Genomic DNA, 16,371 nt, shown 5'->3' on the forward strand with positions numbered 1-16,371 from the left:
TTCATATGCTTCTTTAAGCAAGTGTGTCTTAAGGTGGGTCTTAAAGGTGGATAGAGAGGGTGCTAGTCGGGTACTGAGGGGAAGGGCATTCCAGAGGTGTGGGCCAGTCAGTGAAAAAGGTTTAAGGCGGGAGAGGGCTTTAGATACAAAGGGGGTAGAGAGAAGACATCCTTGAGAAGAACGCAAGAGTCTGGATGGTGCATAACGAGAAATTAGGGCTGAGATGTAAGGAGGGGCAGAAGAGTGTAAAGCTTTAAAAGTGAGGAGAAGAATGGAGTGCGAGATGCGGGATTTGATCGGAAGCCAGGAGAGGGATTTCATGAGGGGAGATGCTGAGACAGATCTAGGAAAGAGTAGAGTGATTCTGGCAGCAGCATTTAGGATAGATTGTAGGGGAGACAGGTGAGAGGCAGGAAGGCCGGACAGCAGGAGGTTACAGTAATCAAGACGGGTAATCTCTCTGCTGTTCTCGCCATTCTAACCCCAGACCTTATCTAAATTCCCACACGTGCATGCTGCGTTCCTGCACTCACTCCTCTGAACGCCTCTGGAGGAAATCTCACGCTCTCACAGATTTCCTTCACTACAAAGTTATCCTATCCTGTTTCAACTCTGCCTGCTCCCAGGCTAAACAAACCTACTTTTCTTCACTAATCAACACGCTCAAGTCTATCCCACGCTGACTTTGTCTTTGACTGTCTACTCTACTCAGACCACCGTCTGTGACCTGTTTTTCTTTCTCCATTCACCTTAGGACTTTGACTATTTCAAGACAAAGGTGGATGCCATACATGAAGACAACACCTCTGCATCCTTCTCCCATCCTACACCTCTTCCCAACTCTCCTCCTACCTTCCTCAACTCTCTTTCAGCTGTCACAGAGGAGGATGTGTCGATACTGATCTCCTCTTCTCCCTCTACCACTTGCCCCATTCCCTTCCACCTTCTCAAACATTTTGCTCCTACTCTAATCCCTATGCTCAGACATTTCCAACTCTGCCCTCTACTCTGGTACTGTTCCCTCCTCCAAAAATGCAACAGTTATACCATTACTCAAACAGCCAGCTTGACCCTTCCTGTTTCTCAAACTATTGTCCTGTCTCTCCTGCCTTTTGTATTCTCTTGTTTGCTCCATTTTTTCACCTCCTATTCTCCCCTACATCCTCTACAATCTGGTTTCCGCACTGCTCACTCAACACAAACAGCCCTCACTAAAATAACTAATGACCTCCATTCTGCCAAAGACAGAGGCACTACACTCTGCTCCTATTACTCAACCTCTCTGCAGCCTTTGATACTGTGGACCACTCTTCTCCTTCACATTCTCCATACTCTTGGTATCCGTAACAAAGCTCTATCCTGGATTTCCTTTTGCCTTTCCATTGCACTTTCAGTGTCGCTTCTGTTGACACCTAATCCTCCTCTGTCGATCTCTGTGGGCGTACCCCAGGCGTCTGTCCTGGGACCTCTTCTCTCATTACACTCTAGGTCAGGGGTGCACAATCTTTTTCCCCTGCGCCCCCCTGCCTGCTCGCGCCTCCCCTCTTACCTTGTCTCCGGCATTAAATGACGCCACAGGGGTCATGTGATGTCGCATTGCCATGGCGACGTGCCGTCGGAGACCAGGTAAGGGAAGTTACAGAGGCCTTGCGCTGTCCCCTGGCATTTAATTTAAATGCTTTGGGGAAGAGCGCGGGGCCTCTGTGACTCCCCCCACCCCCCAGAAAATCTTGTGATCCCCCAGTTTGCGCACCCCTGTTCTAGGTGACCTAATCACATCTCTTGGGTTCAAATATCACCTCTATGCTGATGACACACAAATTTACCGTTCAACCCCTCACCTTACACCTCCTGTACAGACAAAAGTCTCTGAATGTCTCTCTGCGATATCATTCAGGATGGCCCTCAGCCGACTCAAATGTAACATGCCAAAAACAGAGTTCCTCATAATTCTTCCCAAACCTGGCCCTACTGCCCCCTTCTGCATTACTGTTGGCAGCACTGTCATACACCCAGTATCACAAGCACGCTGCCTAGGGGTCACACTCTACTTCTCTCACACGCAAAATGTATCTAAAACCTGTCGCTTTTTTTCCTCAGCAACATTGCAAAGATACGACCTTTCCTTTTTTTGCTCTGCTGCTAAAACTCGTAATGCAAGCCCTCATTCTCTCCCGTCTCGACTATTGTAACATTCTGCTGTCTGGCCCTCCTGCCTCTCGCCAGTCTCCCCTTCAATCTAGGCAGGAGAAGGAATCCGGCGCCACAGCCAGTGACTGAGTCGGAGGCACTTCCGGTTTGAATGAGAAATCTTTATTCAACGCACAATAGAACTCAGGCTACACCACAGTCTCCCCCTCAACGCGTTTCACGCTCAAATCAGCGCTTCGTCTTCGTATCCTAAACGCTGCTGCTAGAATCACTTTATCTCCTAAATCTGTCTCAGCGTCTCCCCTGCTGAAATCCCTCTCCTGGCTTCCTATCAAATCCCGTATCACACACACTTATCTTCCTCTCTTTTAAGGCTTTACACTCTTCTGTCCCTCCTTACATCTCAGCCCTAATGTCTGTCTATACACAATCCCAACCCTTGTGTTCTGCTCAAGGATGCGTTCTCTCTACCCTTTTTGTGTCTAAAGCCCTCTCCCGCCTTAAACCTTTCTCACTGACTGCCCCACAACTCTGGTTCTCAGCACAGGCAAAGTCTTGATAAAGGTCCGTGCCAGCATCAAAACGGCCATCCTTCATCTTCATAAACACTTTCATTTTGGATTAGGACCTGTGAGTGCATGAATCCTCTTCTTATTTGACATGTATGTATGTTGTGTGTGTTTAATATAACCTCATGCACAGATTGGTTCTACTACTAGAAATTCAGCACCTGGTGATACTTTAGGTAAATGGTACCTGCATTGTAGGAGACTTGTACTGTATTTGTGGCTAATGGATGCTTTAAGAATAATCTGAGCTCCCCATACTTGCAATCTCCTGCTCTTCCTCCCTCTGTTCCTGATCGAGGCCGAGTGTTTCTGCAAATCATTTGCTCTGGAACACAGAACCGTTTGTCTGAATCGATTCTCAACCGAAGCGTGCTGCAATATAAAGTATTGCTGAGTGACTACTGCTTTCTAACCATCTCAGATATAGTTCTTCTACAAAAAGTAATGATTGGAGCTCTCCTGTAATTACAGCTGCTCATTCTAACTTATCGGTTCATTTGAATCTACCTGTGCCTCAATTCTAGATGCGTATTGCTGCCCCAGATTGTTTCACTGCAGAGATGGCTGCATGATTGTGCACACCTGCTCTAGAACCTGAGACCATCTGAGCAGTGTGATATCTTCGTGGGGTGCGGCGTTTATAGAGGTCCTGCACTCTTCCCCACAACATTTAAATAAAATGTCTGGGGAGCAAGCGAAGCCCCTGTCTGTTACCTTCTCTCCGGCAGCTTGCCGGAGGAAAGGTAAGAGGGGCAGGGGGGAAGAGCAGGCAGGGGGTGCAAACAAAAAAGTTTCCACACCCCTGTTCTAGAGCATTCGGAGTTGAAAGGCTGTATGTAAACACAAGCTGCCGCTCTTATTATTTACCGGCAGATATGGAACGATTTCATGAACCGCTCTGGAGAGGAGCAGGAGAAGATGCTTCTGTACCTGGAGCAGGAGGTGAGGAGGCCCAGAGAGAAGACAAACAAGAGCACAGACGACAGCGAAGGTCAGAGACCTTCAGGGCACAGGAGGAGCATCCCCAGCCTCAGGGGTCACACACCACTTTTGACCACTGTCACACTGCATGATCTCTAAATGTCCCTTTGTCTTAATATTTCTAGGTAACTACCTTTTTTCATGTTCATGTGTTTTTTCTTTGTGCTATCTGTTCTGCCTTTTCTCTGCTCTCTTTAATCCATATATCAGGGCTCTTCAACCAATTCTCCAAAGGGTCCAGAGCAGAAAACATTTAGGAGTAGGGGGGCCTATTGCAATTTAATTTACAATACAGAGTCTCCCGCTGGCCTCCCTCCCTCGCGGCCGCCAGTCTCCCGCTGGCCCGCCCTCCCTCGCGGCTGCCAGTTTGACGCTCACTCTCCTTCTCTCAGAGCACCCTGCATACAAAGCTGAGGAGTGTTACCAGCGAATCAACCGCAGCCTGCGCAGCACCCTTCGAAGACGCCAGATCCCCATGGTAAGCTGTGGCCCCTTTGCAGGTGATCCCTTTTATATTCACCTGAGACAGTACCATTATATATCTGCTTCTGATTCACATTCCCTGCATCCTCCGAGCTGAGCATCTGCACAGGGCAATGTAGAGTACATTCATACATACACTCTGCCCTGGATTGCTCTGAGGAGATTAACACGCAGTGTGTAATAATTCCTCGTAATTCAACGTTTTAAAAAAACAGAGCACAATCTGTTTTTATGACTCCCCTTCTCTGTTAGTTTCCCAACAGGTCGCTAGCTCTTCATGGCAGAGAGATTCCTTGGGCCTCATGTTCCGGGCTCATTTGCATGTATTGTATTATAGATTCCCTGTTTTCTACGGACCTGTTCTGTAAAGGGTGACACGCACACGGGCCATCTCTGGCAGCTGTTTTGGGGGACAAAATATATATACACACACTTTCTCTCACTCACACACGCATTCACACACACACACACACACGCGCGCATTCTCACACACACATTCTCACCCACACAAACATTCTCACCCGCGCGCGCGTACACACATTCTCACCCACGCGCGTGTACATACACATTCTCACCCACGCGCGCGCACGCACACATTCTCACCCACGCGCGCGCACGCACACATTCTCACCCACGCGCGCGCACGCACACATTCTCACCCACGCGCGCGCACGCACACATTCTCACCCACGCGCGCGCACGCACACATTCTCACGCGCGCGCGTACGCACACATTCTCACCCACGCGCGCGCACGCACACATTCTCGCGCGCGCGTACGCACACATTCTCGCGCGCGCGTACGCACACATTCTCACCCGCGCGCGCACATTCTCACCCGCGCGCGCACATTCTCACCCACCCGCGCACATTCTCACCCACCCGCGCGCGCGCGCGCGCACACATGATAAATGAAAACGCCAAAAAGAGAAAAAGGCCCTGGAACAAGCACTTTATTGAACACACAAAAAAATAAATAAAAAAATGGCAGTTTAAGAACAACTGAACCTCTGAGACCCCTCAAATAATCTACCTGCATGAAGACAGATCAGGAAATCCGAAAAGGATATAATAATGCAAAACACCAGGAACTAAATGATGAGCATACATATGCTAAAGCAGTGGAATACATCGAACTCTGTCATACCAGAGGAACAATAATATCCCCTGGGATGTACTGACCGGCCCGTCTGTATGAGAAATCTGACGAGATATATAATTGGTGGAGCAGAGCAGCTCATGCCCCGAAAGAGTCTATAAGTAGGCATAGAATTACTCAACAATGTCCCTAAACCAGCTGGAAAAAAATCACTGAGCTGAAGAGTAGCAACTAAGAGTCCTGAAGTAACAGAGTCCAGTAAGTGTAGCAGCTATGCAGCGGTAGATACTAGATGTCACTCGGTGAAGCACTGCTAAACGTAACAGAAAGCATTGGTTCCGATACAAAGTAAGTCCTGACGTAGTCGGCAAAAAGAATTATGTTAATACTCATCAGTGAATATGCATCCGCTGTGGACAATACAACAGCCGAACTGCACATAAATGGAATCACAGGAGATTTCCTAGCGGACACAGTCATGCAGCAAGTCCCGTCAGCGCGTAGGCAATATCCTCCTGTGTCTGCGGCATAAGAGTCGGCAAAAGCTGGGCATCCGATGAGGGAGAGCGTGGGGGCGAGGTCCCGGTAGCATACTGACGGTCCTTTCGCCTTGAGGCTTCTTCTACACACATACACACACACGTGTGTGTATGCATGCATATGTATTTGTGTATCTATCGCCTTAAGAAATTCGATTTGAAATGTATTTATACCATCCATCAAATCACATGGAAGAAAATGGGCGGAGTTTCGGACCACAATTGTCCTTTGTCACGCTCCGCAAGTTTTCTATGCTTTTTGTGCACTTTCACAAGTTGATATTTTTTTTTAGAACAAAGGCATGTGTCAAATATAAGTTACGAGGAAGACCTAAGACCCGAAGAGGTAACCGGAAGAGTGCTGATGGAGAGAAACTCAAGGCTACTACCCGCAATGAGTGGGGAGGAGACGGGTACCCACAATGATCAATCGCAATGAAAAAAATGAATTTTGAACCTTAGACACCCTATTAAACTAAGTCGAAAGTCAAACAAACCTGTAAATGGAAAATAACCTGTTATGACGAAAGAAATGTTGACCATTTATGATCTTAACAAATGTTGACAAATATATGTAATGCAAGGCTTTCAGTAAAAATCCTACACAAAAAACAACTAAATTCCATGCTGAACCAAGGCTTGGATGGTAATAAAGAAGTGGAACCTCCTGCAAGCACCTCTGGACGCGGAGGAAACAACATCACAGCAGAACCCTGAAGATAGCAACTCAAGGCGCACAGTTTTATGGATTTTTATGTGACGAGGAGACTAAGGTGCGAGACGAGCACATTGTGGGTCACCATCAACCTCGAGATAGGAGGGCACTCACATTAGCCCATGTGAGTGATTATTATTTATTATATATTTATACCCCTCACCACCCTTATTCACGTCATTGTGAATACTCCTGCATGTGAGACGGATACATGCTGTTTCCATCTCATCTTTTGTCTGAGGGCACCCTGGCATTGACATGAAGGCGCTCAATCAGGAACAGGAGTTGATGCCATTCCACAACAGTTTTATTCTGCAACAGATGTGATTGTCACTCACGGCCGTGCGAGTGTTGATTATCATTTTGCTATACATTAAGTTCATATGTCTCCACCCCAGATTTCATGATCAATTCATTTAGAGAAAGTCAAACGTACAATTAATTGTTCATCATTCTCTTTTTGTTTTATGTGCGCTCGCTGTTGACTTGTTTGGATGGTAATAACCAAACAGTAACTCTTATTCATGAGCGTCATAAGCCCCACCATAGCAATCTTCTACCGCATCCCCAAAATACATAAAAATCCAATTTAACCACAAGGCAAATCCATTGTCGTGAACGGTAGCCTGATAGAGAAGGCTAGTATCTACATTGACAACGTATTTAGGAATTGTGACCCCCTTCCCTCATACGTCAGAGATACTAAGGACGTTCTCAAACGCCTGGATGGTATTACCATTGATTCAATCATACTATTGGTCAGTTTCGATGTTGAGTCCATTTATACCAGTATTCCGCACAATATTGATATTCTGGTGGTCAACAACTTCCTGTGTAACTAGAAGCCTACCATATAGAAAGCATAATAAGTTTGTATATGATCTCAGTTTCGTATTGAAACACAACTACAGGCATACCCCGGTTTAAGGACACTCACTCGCAAGTAAGGACATATCTACCTAATAGGCAAACGGCAGCTCGCGCATGCGCCTGTCAGCACGTCCTGAACAACAATTCCGGCTCCCTACCTGTACGAAGCTGTGCGCAAGTGGGGTGACTATAGAGCCTGTTACACATGCGTTATTTACATCAGTTATGCACGTATATGACGATTGCAGTACAGTACATGCATCGATAAGTGGGAAAAGGTAGTGCTTCACTTTAACTACATTTTCGCTTTACATACATGCTCCGGTCCCATTGCGTACGTTAATGCGGGGTATGCATGTACTTTCTTTTTAACAACAAATATCAGATTCGGGTAACGGCTATGGGCACCACCTGCGCCCTCACCTATGCCAATCTCTATCTAGGATGGTGGGAGGCTGTTGATGTCTTCTCTGAAGCCATGTTGACCTATACGCAGCATGTAGACGTGAATTCGCTACATAAATGATATCCTGTTTCTGTGGAAGGGCAGTTGAAGCGAACTTGCCGCCTTTACAGAAATTCTTAACTCCAGTAACCATGAGCTCACGTTAACCATTGAAAGCAGTGACACATCTATTAATTTTCTGGACCTGACCATTTCCAAATTACCAGATGGATATCTAAAAACGGCTACCTACCGCCACAAACGGCTACCTCAGGGCAGATGGCCAACACCCTTTACCCCTTATTCAGGGAGTACCAATGGGAAAATTCCGGTGTATACTGAGGAACTGTACTGACTTCACAGATTTCAAGACACAATCGCGAGTTATGAAGGCTAATTTCCAGGACAGAGGCTATTTATTCCGCCACTCGGGTTAAGAAAGCATATAACGGAGCATTAAACACACCTCACTGATATTTATGCGAAACAGATCAGGTGTGTGGCCCCTTTAAACAGACACTGAAGACATCAAGGGTATCAAGAGGAAACACTTGCACGTTCTCCATATTGATGATGGCCTGAAAAACATACTCCACAAAGATTCAAGCATTACATGGCGGAGGTCGAGGAACCTTACAGACCTTTTTTGCTTCACAGTCAATTTTCTACAAGGAAATCCACTGAGACCTGGCTACAGAAGCAGACCAAAGGGTGCTTCAACTGTCTCAGATGGAGGGCAGGTGAATTTGTTACCCCCATTAAAAACTTAAAGAACTGGAACAATACTACAAGCCTGAGGGAGTAATCTATTTAATGACATGTAAATGTGGCCTCAAATACCTGGGGAAAACACAAAGAAAACTGAGCAGGATCCCAGAACATGTAGGATCTATACGGAATGAACTTGACCCTGTGATATCCCGACATATTAGGACACACCATGGTGGCAACACTTGCTACCTAACCTTCTAGGGTATTGATCACATCCCACAAAATGCTAGGATGGGCAACTGGGGAAAAACACTCCTCCAAAGAGAGTCCAAGTGGATTTATCTACTCCACACGTTGACCACTAATGATCTGAACAAGGGTTTTCTTTATCCCCCCTTTTTATGAATACCCTTGTCCCAACCTACCTGAGTTTGTGCTCTAATTTTGTGTTTCTATGTTCTGTCGGTTTATATATGACATTTATCTAACCAACAGCTATATCGACTCCCTGTTTGTAATTTATGTCTAAGCTCATCACCTACATGAAAATAAGATAAACAGGAAATTTCTTCAAAATTAATCATCTTTTATGGATTTCATGCTTAACGATCCGTCAAGAGACCCTTTCTGCTTAAATAGATGGGTACATACAGCAGAAGAGATTGAATGCCTCCTATACAATCTATATAAACGAGATTGCACACATCTGGTCTAATAAAATGAAAATGTAAGACATCCAGGTAGTACCTAGGATTTTCGTCTACAAATAATAGTTCTTGTTTGTCACACTGCAGTTACAACATTTAATTTCTAGGCAAGTAACCCACTACTGGGATTGAATATACTGCAGGAGCCTTGCCTCGCACACGTCTGTGCTGCTCTTGTTTCTGTCCTATAAAGTAGATTATTAGGCAAACCAGATGATTGTCCTCTTCAGAGACTAAAGCTTGCTCTGTGTGTCCTGCTCCTCCTTTCTCCCTGGCTGCCACTAATTTGTTTTTCAAACACTCATCTTCTCTCCTAATTTGCTGGGTCAAGTTGGTCTTGTAAGCCTTTCTACTTCCAGGAAGCAGATACCTCCTCTTCCTCCACCCCCCCCTCCTCCCTCCCCAAATTCTGTGTACGACTGATAAACACAGCTCTCGTCATGCCCGCTTAGGGAGTCACTGCTTAACTGCTGGCAGTTGTTTGTGTTGTTTTCTTTATCATCCGCTGGTGAGAGGGCATTCGGTGCATTGCAGAAGGGGGTTTCATGGCTTTAACCTCTTCACTGCCATATGGAGCTGCAAATGCACTGAAACCAAAAGTCTGACACGCAGAGAAATAATAATAAGCATGTTCTTGTATAACGCTGCTAGTTTTACGTAGCGCTTTACAGAGACATTTTGCAGGCACATGTCCCTGCCCATGGAGCTTGCAATCTATTTTTTGGTGCCTGAGGCACAGGTAGATAAAATGACTTGCCTATGGTTACAAGGAACCGACACTGGGAATTGAACCAGGCTCCCCTGCTTCAAACTCGGTGCCAGCCAGTGTCTTTACTCACTGAGCCACTAGATGTGGTCTTTCTTCTCTGTCAGTCCCGAGTCTGTGTACACCGCCATGATGGAACAGGTAACAGAAACTCCCTTAGGCCTCGTCACCAGGACCGGTATGGTTTTAAAAACAACGTACCCCCTTTTAATTCCAAATGCACTACCCTACCACCCCTGACACTGCCCTGTAGCGCATCAGTGAGACATGCTATCATCTCTACGAGAGATCCAGACTTCAGAACCAATGTAGCAACATAATAAAGGACATAATGCTTATAGTTTCAGAGCTGTCTATATCTCAGCACAAGGATAAATGAGCTGCTGACAGTTGGGGTGGCCAACTCAGTCCTCAAGGGCCACCAACAGGTCAGGTTTTCAGAATATCCCTGCTTCAGTACAGGTGGCTGCCTTCGATTGAGCCACCTGTGCTGATGCTGACAGAGCCTGAAAACTTGACCTGTTGGTGGCCCTTGAGGGCTGGAGTTTGCCAGCCCTGGTGTAACAGATGCCTGTGTGGCTGTGAGAGCCTTGCCTGTATGTATATGCACAGGAGCAATATATTGTTGGCAACTCATGCAGCTAAGAGCTTTATGGCAGTGATGGTGTTAAACAGCACAAGGCTCCTCTGAGTTTTTGGTTGTCTCTTGCAGGGCACCCTGGAGTGCTTGGAAGAGGAGATGCTGTCTTTCTTCTCTGTCAGTCCCGAGTCTGTGTACACCGCCATGATGGAAAACAGGTAACAGAAACCCCCTTAGGCCTGGTCACCAGGACCGGTATGATTTTAAAAACAACGTACCCCCTTTTAATTCCAAATGCACTGCCCTACCACCCCTGACACTGCCCTGTAGCGCATCAGTGAGACACGCTATCATTATCTCTACGAGAGATCCAGACTTCAGAACCAAGTCACACACAATCTTGGATTAGTATAGTTGGTGTCACCATGGGAATGAATGGTCTATATAATGTATCATGATGCATAAAAGCAAGGGTGCTCAACCCTAGTCCTCAAGACTTCCCTCCACCAAACAGGTGAGGTTTTAAGGGTATCCAGCTTCAGCACAGATGGCTCAATCAGAGGCTTGGTCTTTGACTGAGCCATCTGTGCTGAAGCTGGGATAGCCTTGAAACCTGACCTGTTGGGGTGGCGGGGCCTTGAGGACTGGAGTTGAGCACCCCTGCATAAGAGAATGATAGCATGATGTATAGAATATGAATCACGGGCACCCTTGTACATCCCCTATGATGTACACAAAAGAAAAACAAAGCGTAAGCAACTTCAAAATAGACCATGAATGTGATACTACAGATATGGGAGTAATCTCAATATAGTGAAACCAGTATTCAAACAAGTGCATAAATATGTACTGTATACAAAATATGAGACTAGAACACAACCCGTATACCATGAGGCCCCTTCAAAAAACCTTCCACTGGGACTTACAAGTAAAAATCTTGATCCAAAATGAAGGGCAGCTCCCTGAAAACATACATAGGGGGAAATAAAAAAAGAAAATAGTGCAACACGTCTGAAATCCAATCAATGCCCCAGTATTACGGTAATATATACACTCGCAAGATGTAGATCAAATGCAGGTGTGCTCACAAACAGCCCATAAAAAAAACCCATTTGAGATTGCAGGCTATGGTGTAGACCAGGTGTGCGCAAACCTTTTCCCGTGCGCACTGCTGCCTGCTCTCCTCGGACCCCCCCTCCACCCCAGGCATCAAATGACACGCGTATTGATGTGATGTCATATCGTCATCGTAATATGACCCCGCGGCGTCATTTGATACCGGGTTACCAGGACGACGCGTCGCTGGAAGGGAAGGTAAGTGTATTACAGAGGCCTCGCGCTGTCCCCCGGCATTTAATTTAAATGCGTGGGAACTCTATAACTGCCGCAGCCCCCCCCCCAGTTTGCGCACCGCTGGTGTAGACCAGGGGCGGGCAATTATTTTGGCTGGAGGGCCACTTGACAAGCTTTTGTAAGTTTTGCGTGCCAGATACTTAATCTAGAATCTACATTTGTCTGTAGTCTGCAAAGCTTACCAAAACTTCGTTCCTTACCAACTTGTTTCCGCCTGTATCTTCCCTACCCTTTCTCTCTTACCCTCCTCCCCTCACTCTCTGCCTCCCTGTCTTTTTTTATCTCCCTCCTCTCGCTTTTCCCCTCCCCCTCGCTTCTCCCCACCCTCACTACTCTCCTCCCTCGGGCCCCTACAGGTAGTGGAGGCAGCAGCAGCGTGGCTGGAGCCCACCCAGGGGGTGATTACGGAAGTTGGGCCCGACTTCCGGTCTGCCCTAATATCCATGGTAGGGGCGCCTTTGTGGGTCCCAGCCATGCTGCTGCTGCCACTGCACTACTGTTTGCACCAGGGGTGGGGGCCGGGAGTGGGTTCCTACCTGTGGCAGCCACAGGCAACCGTCCGCGGGCCGTACTTTGCTCAAAACTGGTGTAGAAACACCCTCTTGTAGCACTCTTGCGACTCCTCCATGCTGTCACTTTCATTGGCAGGTCCGTCCTCTCGTGGTCTCTAGGAGTGCTCGTTTAGGGAGCGCGTCTGCCCTACACATTTCCCTGGCGACCAGCTTCCTTTGTGATTAATGAGTCCATGCTGGAAAGTCAAACTTTAAATACACTCTGCTCGCTGATAACGTCATCATTATGAATTTTTTCATTTAATGGGTACTCGGAGGCAATCCAAGCGTTTGTTTTTTTTTTGTCCATACAGGATTGAAGCTGGCGGTCTCTGGAGCAGATCCCCATTCATTTCAGCTCCGGAAACCCTCTGCTTCCTGAGGTACTTGCCTCCGGGGGGGGGGGGAGGGGGCAGGGTGGTAGCCACTCCAGGGTTAACTATATGGATGCTTTTCAAAGCTCCAGGCCAATAGGAAGCCAGTGATGTCATCTGGTGCCGCTTCCTATTGGCCCATGTGACCGGGGGCTATAAACTGCACAAAATTGCAGGAGATACCGGCAACCCCTTCGGCAGTAAACATCTCTGGAAGCAGGGGGTCCCCGCAGCTGAAAATTAACGGGATTCTGCTCTGGAGACCCCCTGCTCCAATCCTGTATTAAATGTATTTATTTTTTAACGGCTTTGATTTGCTCCTTTTTAAGTTTGATACGTTTTGGATTTGTGTGTATGTAGATTCAAACTGCAATATTAGCACATCTGAAATGTAATATAATTTTTAATGCTTGTACAACGGCGTGCGATGAGGTCATCAGAGAGCAGAGTATTTATAGTTTGACTTTCTAGCATAGACGCATTCGCCATTAAGGAAGCCGACTTCCAGTGAAACGCGTAGGGCAGACTGCCCCCTAAACGAGGATGGACCCGCCTCTGGATGTGATTCTGTGGGGGAGTCGCAAGAGTGCTAAACGAGGGGGAATCTGGGCATCTACACCATAGCCTGCGAGCGCTAATGCGTTTTTTATGTGCGGTTTGTGAGCGCCCCGGTTTTTACTTTTCAATATAAAGAATTGAACAGAATTATGCTATGTACCCGTTCCATCTCTGTCTAAGAGTCCTATGAGGATCATCAATATTAGGAAGAGCCTGCATTTGATTTATACCTTGTGTATATATTGCCATAATACTGGGATATCTGATTGGGTTGCAGACGTGTTGCACTATTTTCAGTTTATTTCTCCCTATGTATGTTCTTTGGGAGCTGTGCTCCGTTATGGATCAAGATCTTTCCTATGATGGACAGATTCGGGTAGAGTCCTTTGCATATTGTGTTTCAAGCCATGTTTGACCATCGTATTGATTTCTTCTGGGGGGGTGTAACTCGCACTTTGCCAGGTCACAGAGGCCAACCCCAACAGTCATTCTCCTCGCCCCTAAATCGTCTGCATGGAAATGATTTTTGTGACGCTGTTGAGCCGCCCTGCGGTTCATGGCTAATGTACATCACACTTGTTATGAGCAGGGAGACTGCTGCAGGATTCAAACTTACACTTTCTCATCTGGTTCTCTCACAGCTATGAGCGCCTCCTGTTGCACGCTGTGTGCCAGTACATGGATCTGGTCTCCGCCAGTAAGAGCATTGGGATTTGTATGGGGAAGGGCGCTGCGGGATCTAGACCGTGGTAATGCTACAAGGCGCTGTGGGACATGGAACCACAGATCCCTTGTGTCTGTCGGGGGAAGATAACTGGGATGCCATAATCATGTAATTACTGAATGGTGACAGTCTGTAGGTGCTCTCTGTGTTTAGAAGGATTATAGTCTGATTATAGTCTGATTATAGTCTGAGCACGCCATGTGTAATTAAATGTAATTAGAATCAATGATTTATACATATACAAATGTGCAAGGTTTATATAAAAATACAGTGTGTATAGATAAAAAATAAATAAATGGATATATCTGCACAAATGTGTTGTGAGGGAACCATGTCAAACTACAACATATCCCAGTATAACGCGGAATAACAGAGGTTTCTTAGAATATATATATGCTATATGCAATACAGTGGAGGTTTCTTGTTGCCTTTTTCACCCACCATAACTTAAAATATGTATGTATATATAATATATACACGCGCACACGCACACGCACACATGTGTATAGTTTATTTATTTAGCACTGCAGTAAAAGCCCCCACGTTCTTGATAACACTTTTCCCCTCTGTAGGTTCCAACTTGAAGGGGAAGCGTCAGATGCGCGTGATCAACAGGCGTAGCGAGTTCTTCCCACCGGAGTTGCTGCTGTCCTCCTTCCTCCAGATGAGGTGCTGACCCGTCCAAGACAATCGCCCTCTGTCCAGGAAACAAGGGGCCCAGAATGCTCACGGGAGACTAGGGGGATATTAATTTGATTGACATGTTAACACTTCCGGTGCCCGAGCAGCCAGCAACTCCTTGTTCTGCATGTTATTTCATTACTCTGCAATGTGTTGCTGGACTGTCTGGCACTGAAAGGGTGGAAGTTTTCTGCTCACATCAGCATTTTACGTGGTTTCCGCTGTACACGACGCTCAGCCTGTGCCTGGGTTGACCTTTTAAATGCCAGATTGGATTACTGTCAGCAAAATCTTTAACCCCTTCACTGCCAGCATTGGCAACAACGCATTGCAGCGCAAATAACCGAATGTGCACAGCAATAAGTCGCAGGCACTGGCAGCAAAGGTGTGTGTGTGTGTGTGTGTGTTTTGTATAATTGTACATATATGAATGTATAGCTGGCTGCACTCATTTGTATAACCCATGCAGGCTGAAAATAGAAAAATACAGCCTAACAGGAGCCTATCTCTTCCCATCCCATGGGGATACTGCTCAGGTTGGGGGACACAGTAATTATAGGTTTTCTGCTTTTATTGTGCCTCATGAATCCTACAGGTTGGAGTTTCTCACAGGTCCTCAATGCATGGGGTTTCCTAACCACACCCCCTCTAAAAAAAATTAAAAATAGGATTTTTAAAGGCCCGAGTTGTGATATTGCTGAGTCTGCCATTTAAGAGAAGGCAGATGAGCCTCTATCCTGTATATTTTTACTACTGACAGAGGCGCGAAGGGGGTGACACTGCAGATATGGGGGGTGGGCACCCATTGTGATGGCCCTCTCCACCCTTTACCAGATGCTGGTATGTAGGTGGAAACACAAGCCCTTAATTAACATGCTGTGAAGCAGGCTATTCCCCACGCTGGAGCTGATCTCTTCTCCAGCAATGGGAAGCGGCTTCACAGCTTGTTGAATAAGGGGCAAAGAGCAGTGAACCAGGTAAAAAGATGAAGGCTTCAATCCAGCGCATTTATGTAGTTTACTTCTGTCATGACATTGGATTCCTCATCATGTTCAGTGCCTGCAGGGCCTGCATCCCTATGGCAATACATGAAAGCTCCATCACTCTCCTGGTAAGCTTTGCCTAGTTGGTGTGCGACTGCCCATTGTTGGATCCAGCCAGCAGGTGCTATTTATCTTCATGTAAGTATCCTGTACACGGAATGTGAAGTCTGTGTGTGATTTCCTTGTGTAATAAAGAGGTACCGTGTGGGATTTCTGGTTTTGTTTTGTTTTTTTTGAGGTTCTTGAGGAAGATTAGTGAATGTTTTTGAAAGATCCATTGTACGGAATTCAACTGAATTAATTTTGTATGTATTGTGAGTGCTGCTGTGATATGTAATGAGAGCTGATGTATGAATAGAAAGGAAGAAATCTGGATGTATTACCTAATTATCTCCTAGAAGATGAGCAGTGCAGTTCTCTGTAGGCAGTGTATGTTTCTCTGTGGCTGTCGCCGCACATTGCTCTGCTTGTA

General features: G+C 46.4%; 1 protein-coding gene across 3 annotated transcripts in view; it reads left to right on the forward strand.

Annotated features, from left to right (window-relative positions):
- R3HDM4 (R3H domain containing 4) overlaps positions 1-16,109 on the forward strand; it is a 28,061-nt gene extending 11,952 nt beyond the window's left edge. For 2 of the 3 annotated variants that reach the window (XM_075611468.1, XM_075611466.1), the window contains exons 4-8: positions 3,594-3,711; positions 4,094-4,179; positions 10,748-10,833; positions 14,093-14,148; positions 14,748-16,109. In XM_075611468.1, the coding sequence (XP_075467583.1) occupies positions 3,594-3,711; positions 4,094-4,179; positions 10,748-10,833; positions 14,093-14,148; positions 14,748-14,851 (450 nt within the window). In that variant the 3' untranslated portion in view covers positions 14,852-16,109. The remainder of the gene's footprint in view (positions 1-3,593; positions 3,712-4,093; positions 4,180-10,747; positions 10,834-14,092; positions 14,149-14,747) is intronic. The other variant, XM_075611469.1, reaches the window with a different exon arrangement.
- Positions 16,110-16,371: the final 262 nt, after the last annotated feature.

Source organism: Ascaphus truei, chromosome 8, assembly GCF_040206685.1.
Source record: "Ascaphus truei isolate aAscTru1 chromosome 8, aAscTru1.hap1, whole genome shotgun sequence".
In the NCBI taxonomy this organism is placed as follows: Eukaryota; Metazoa; Chordata; class Amphibia; order Anura; family Ascaphidae; genus Ascaphus; species Ascaphus truei.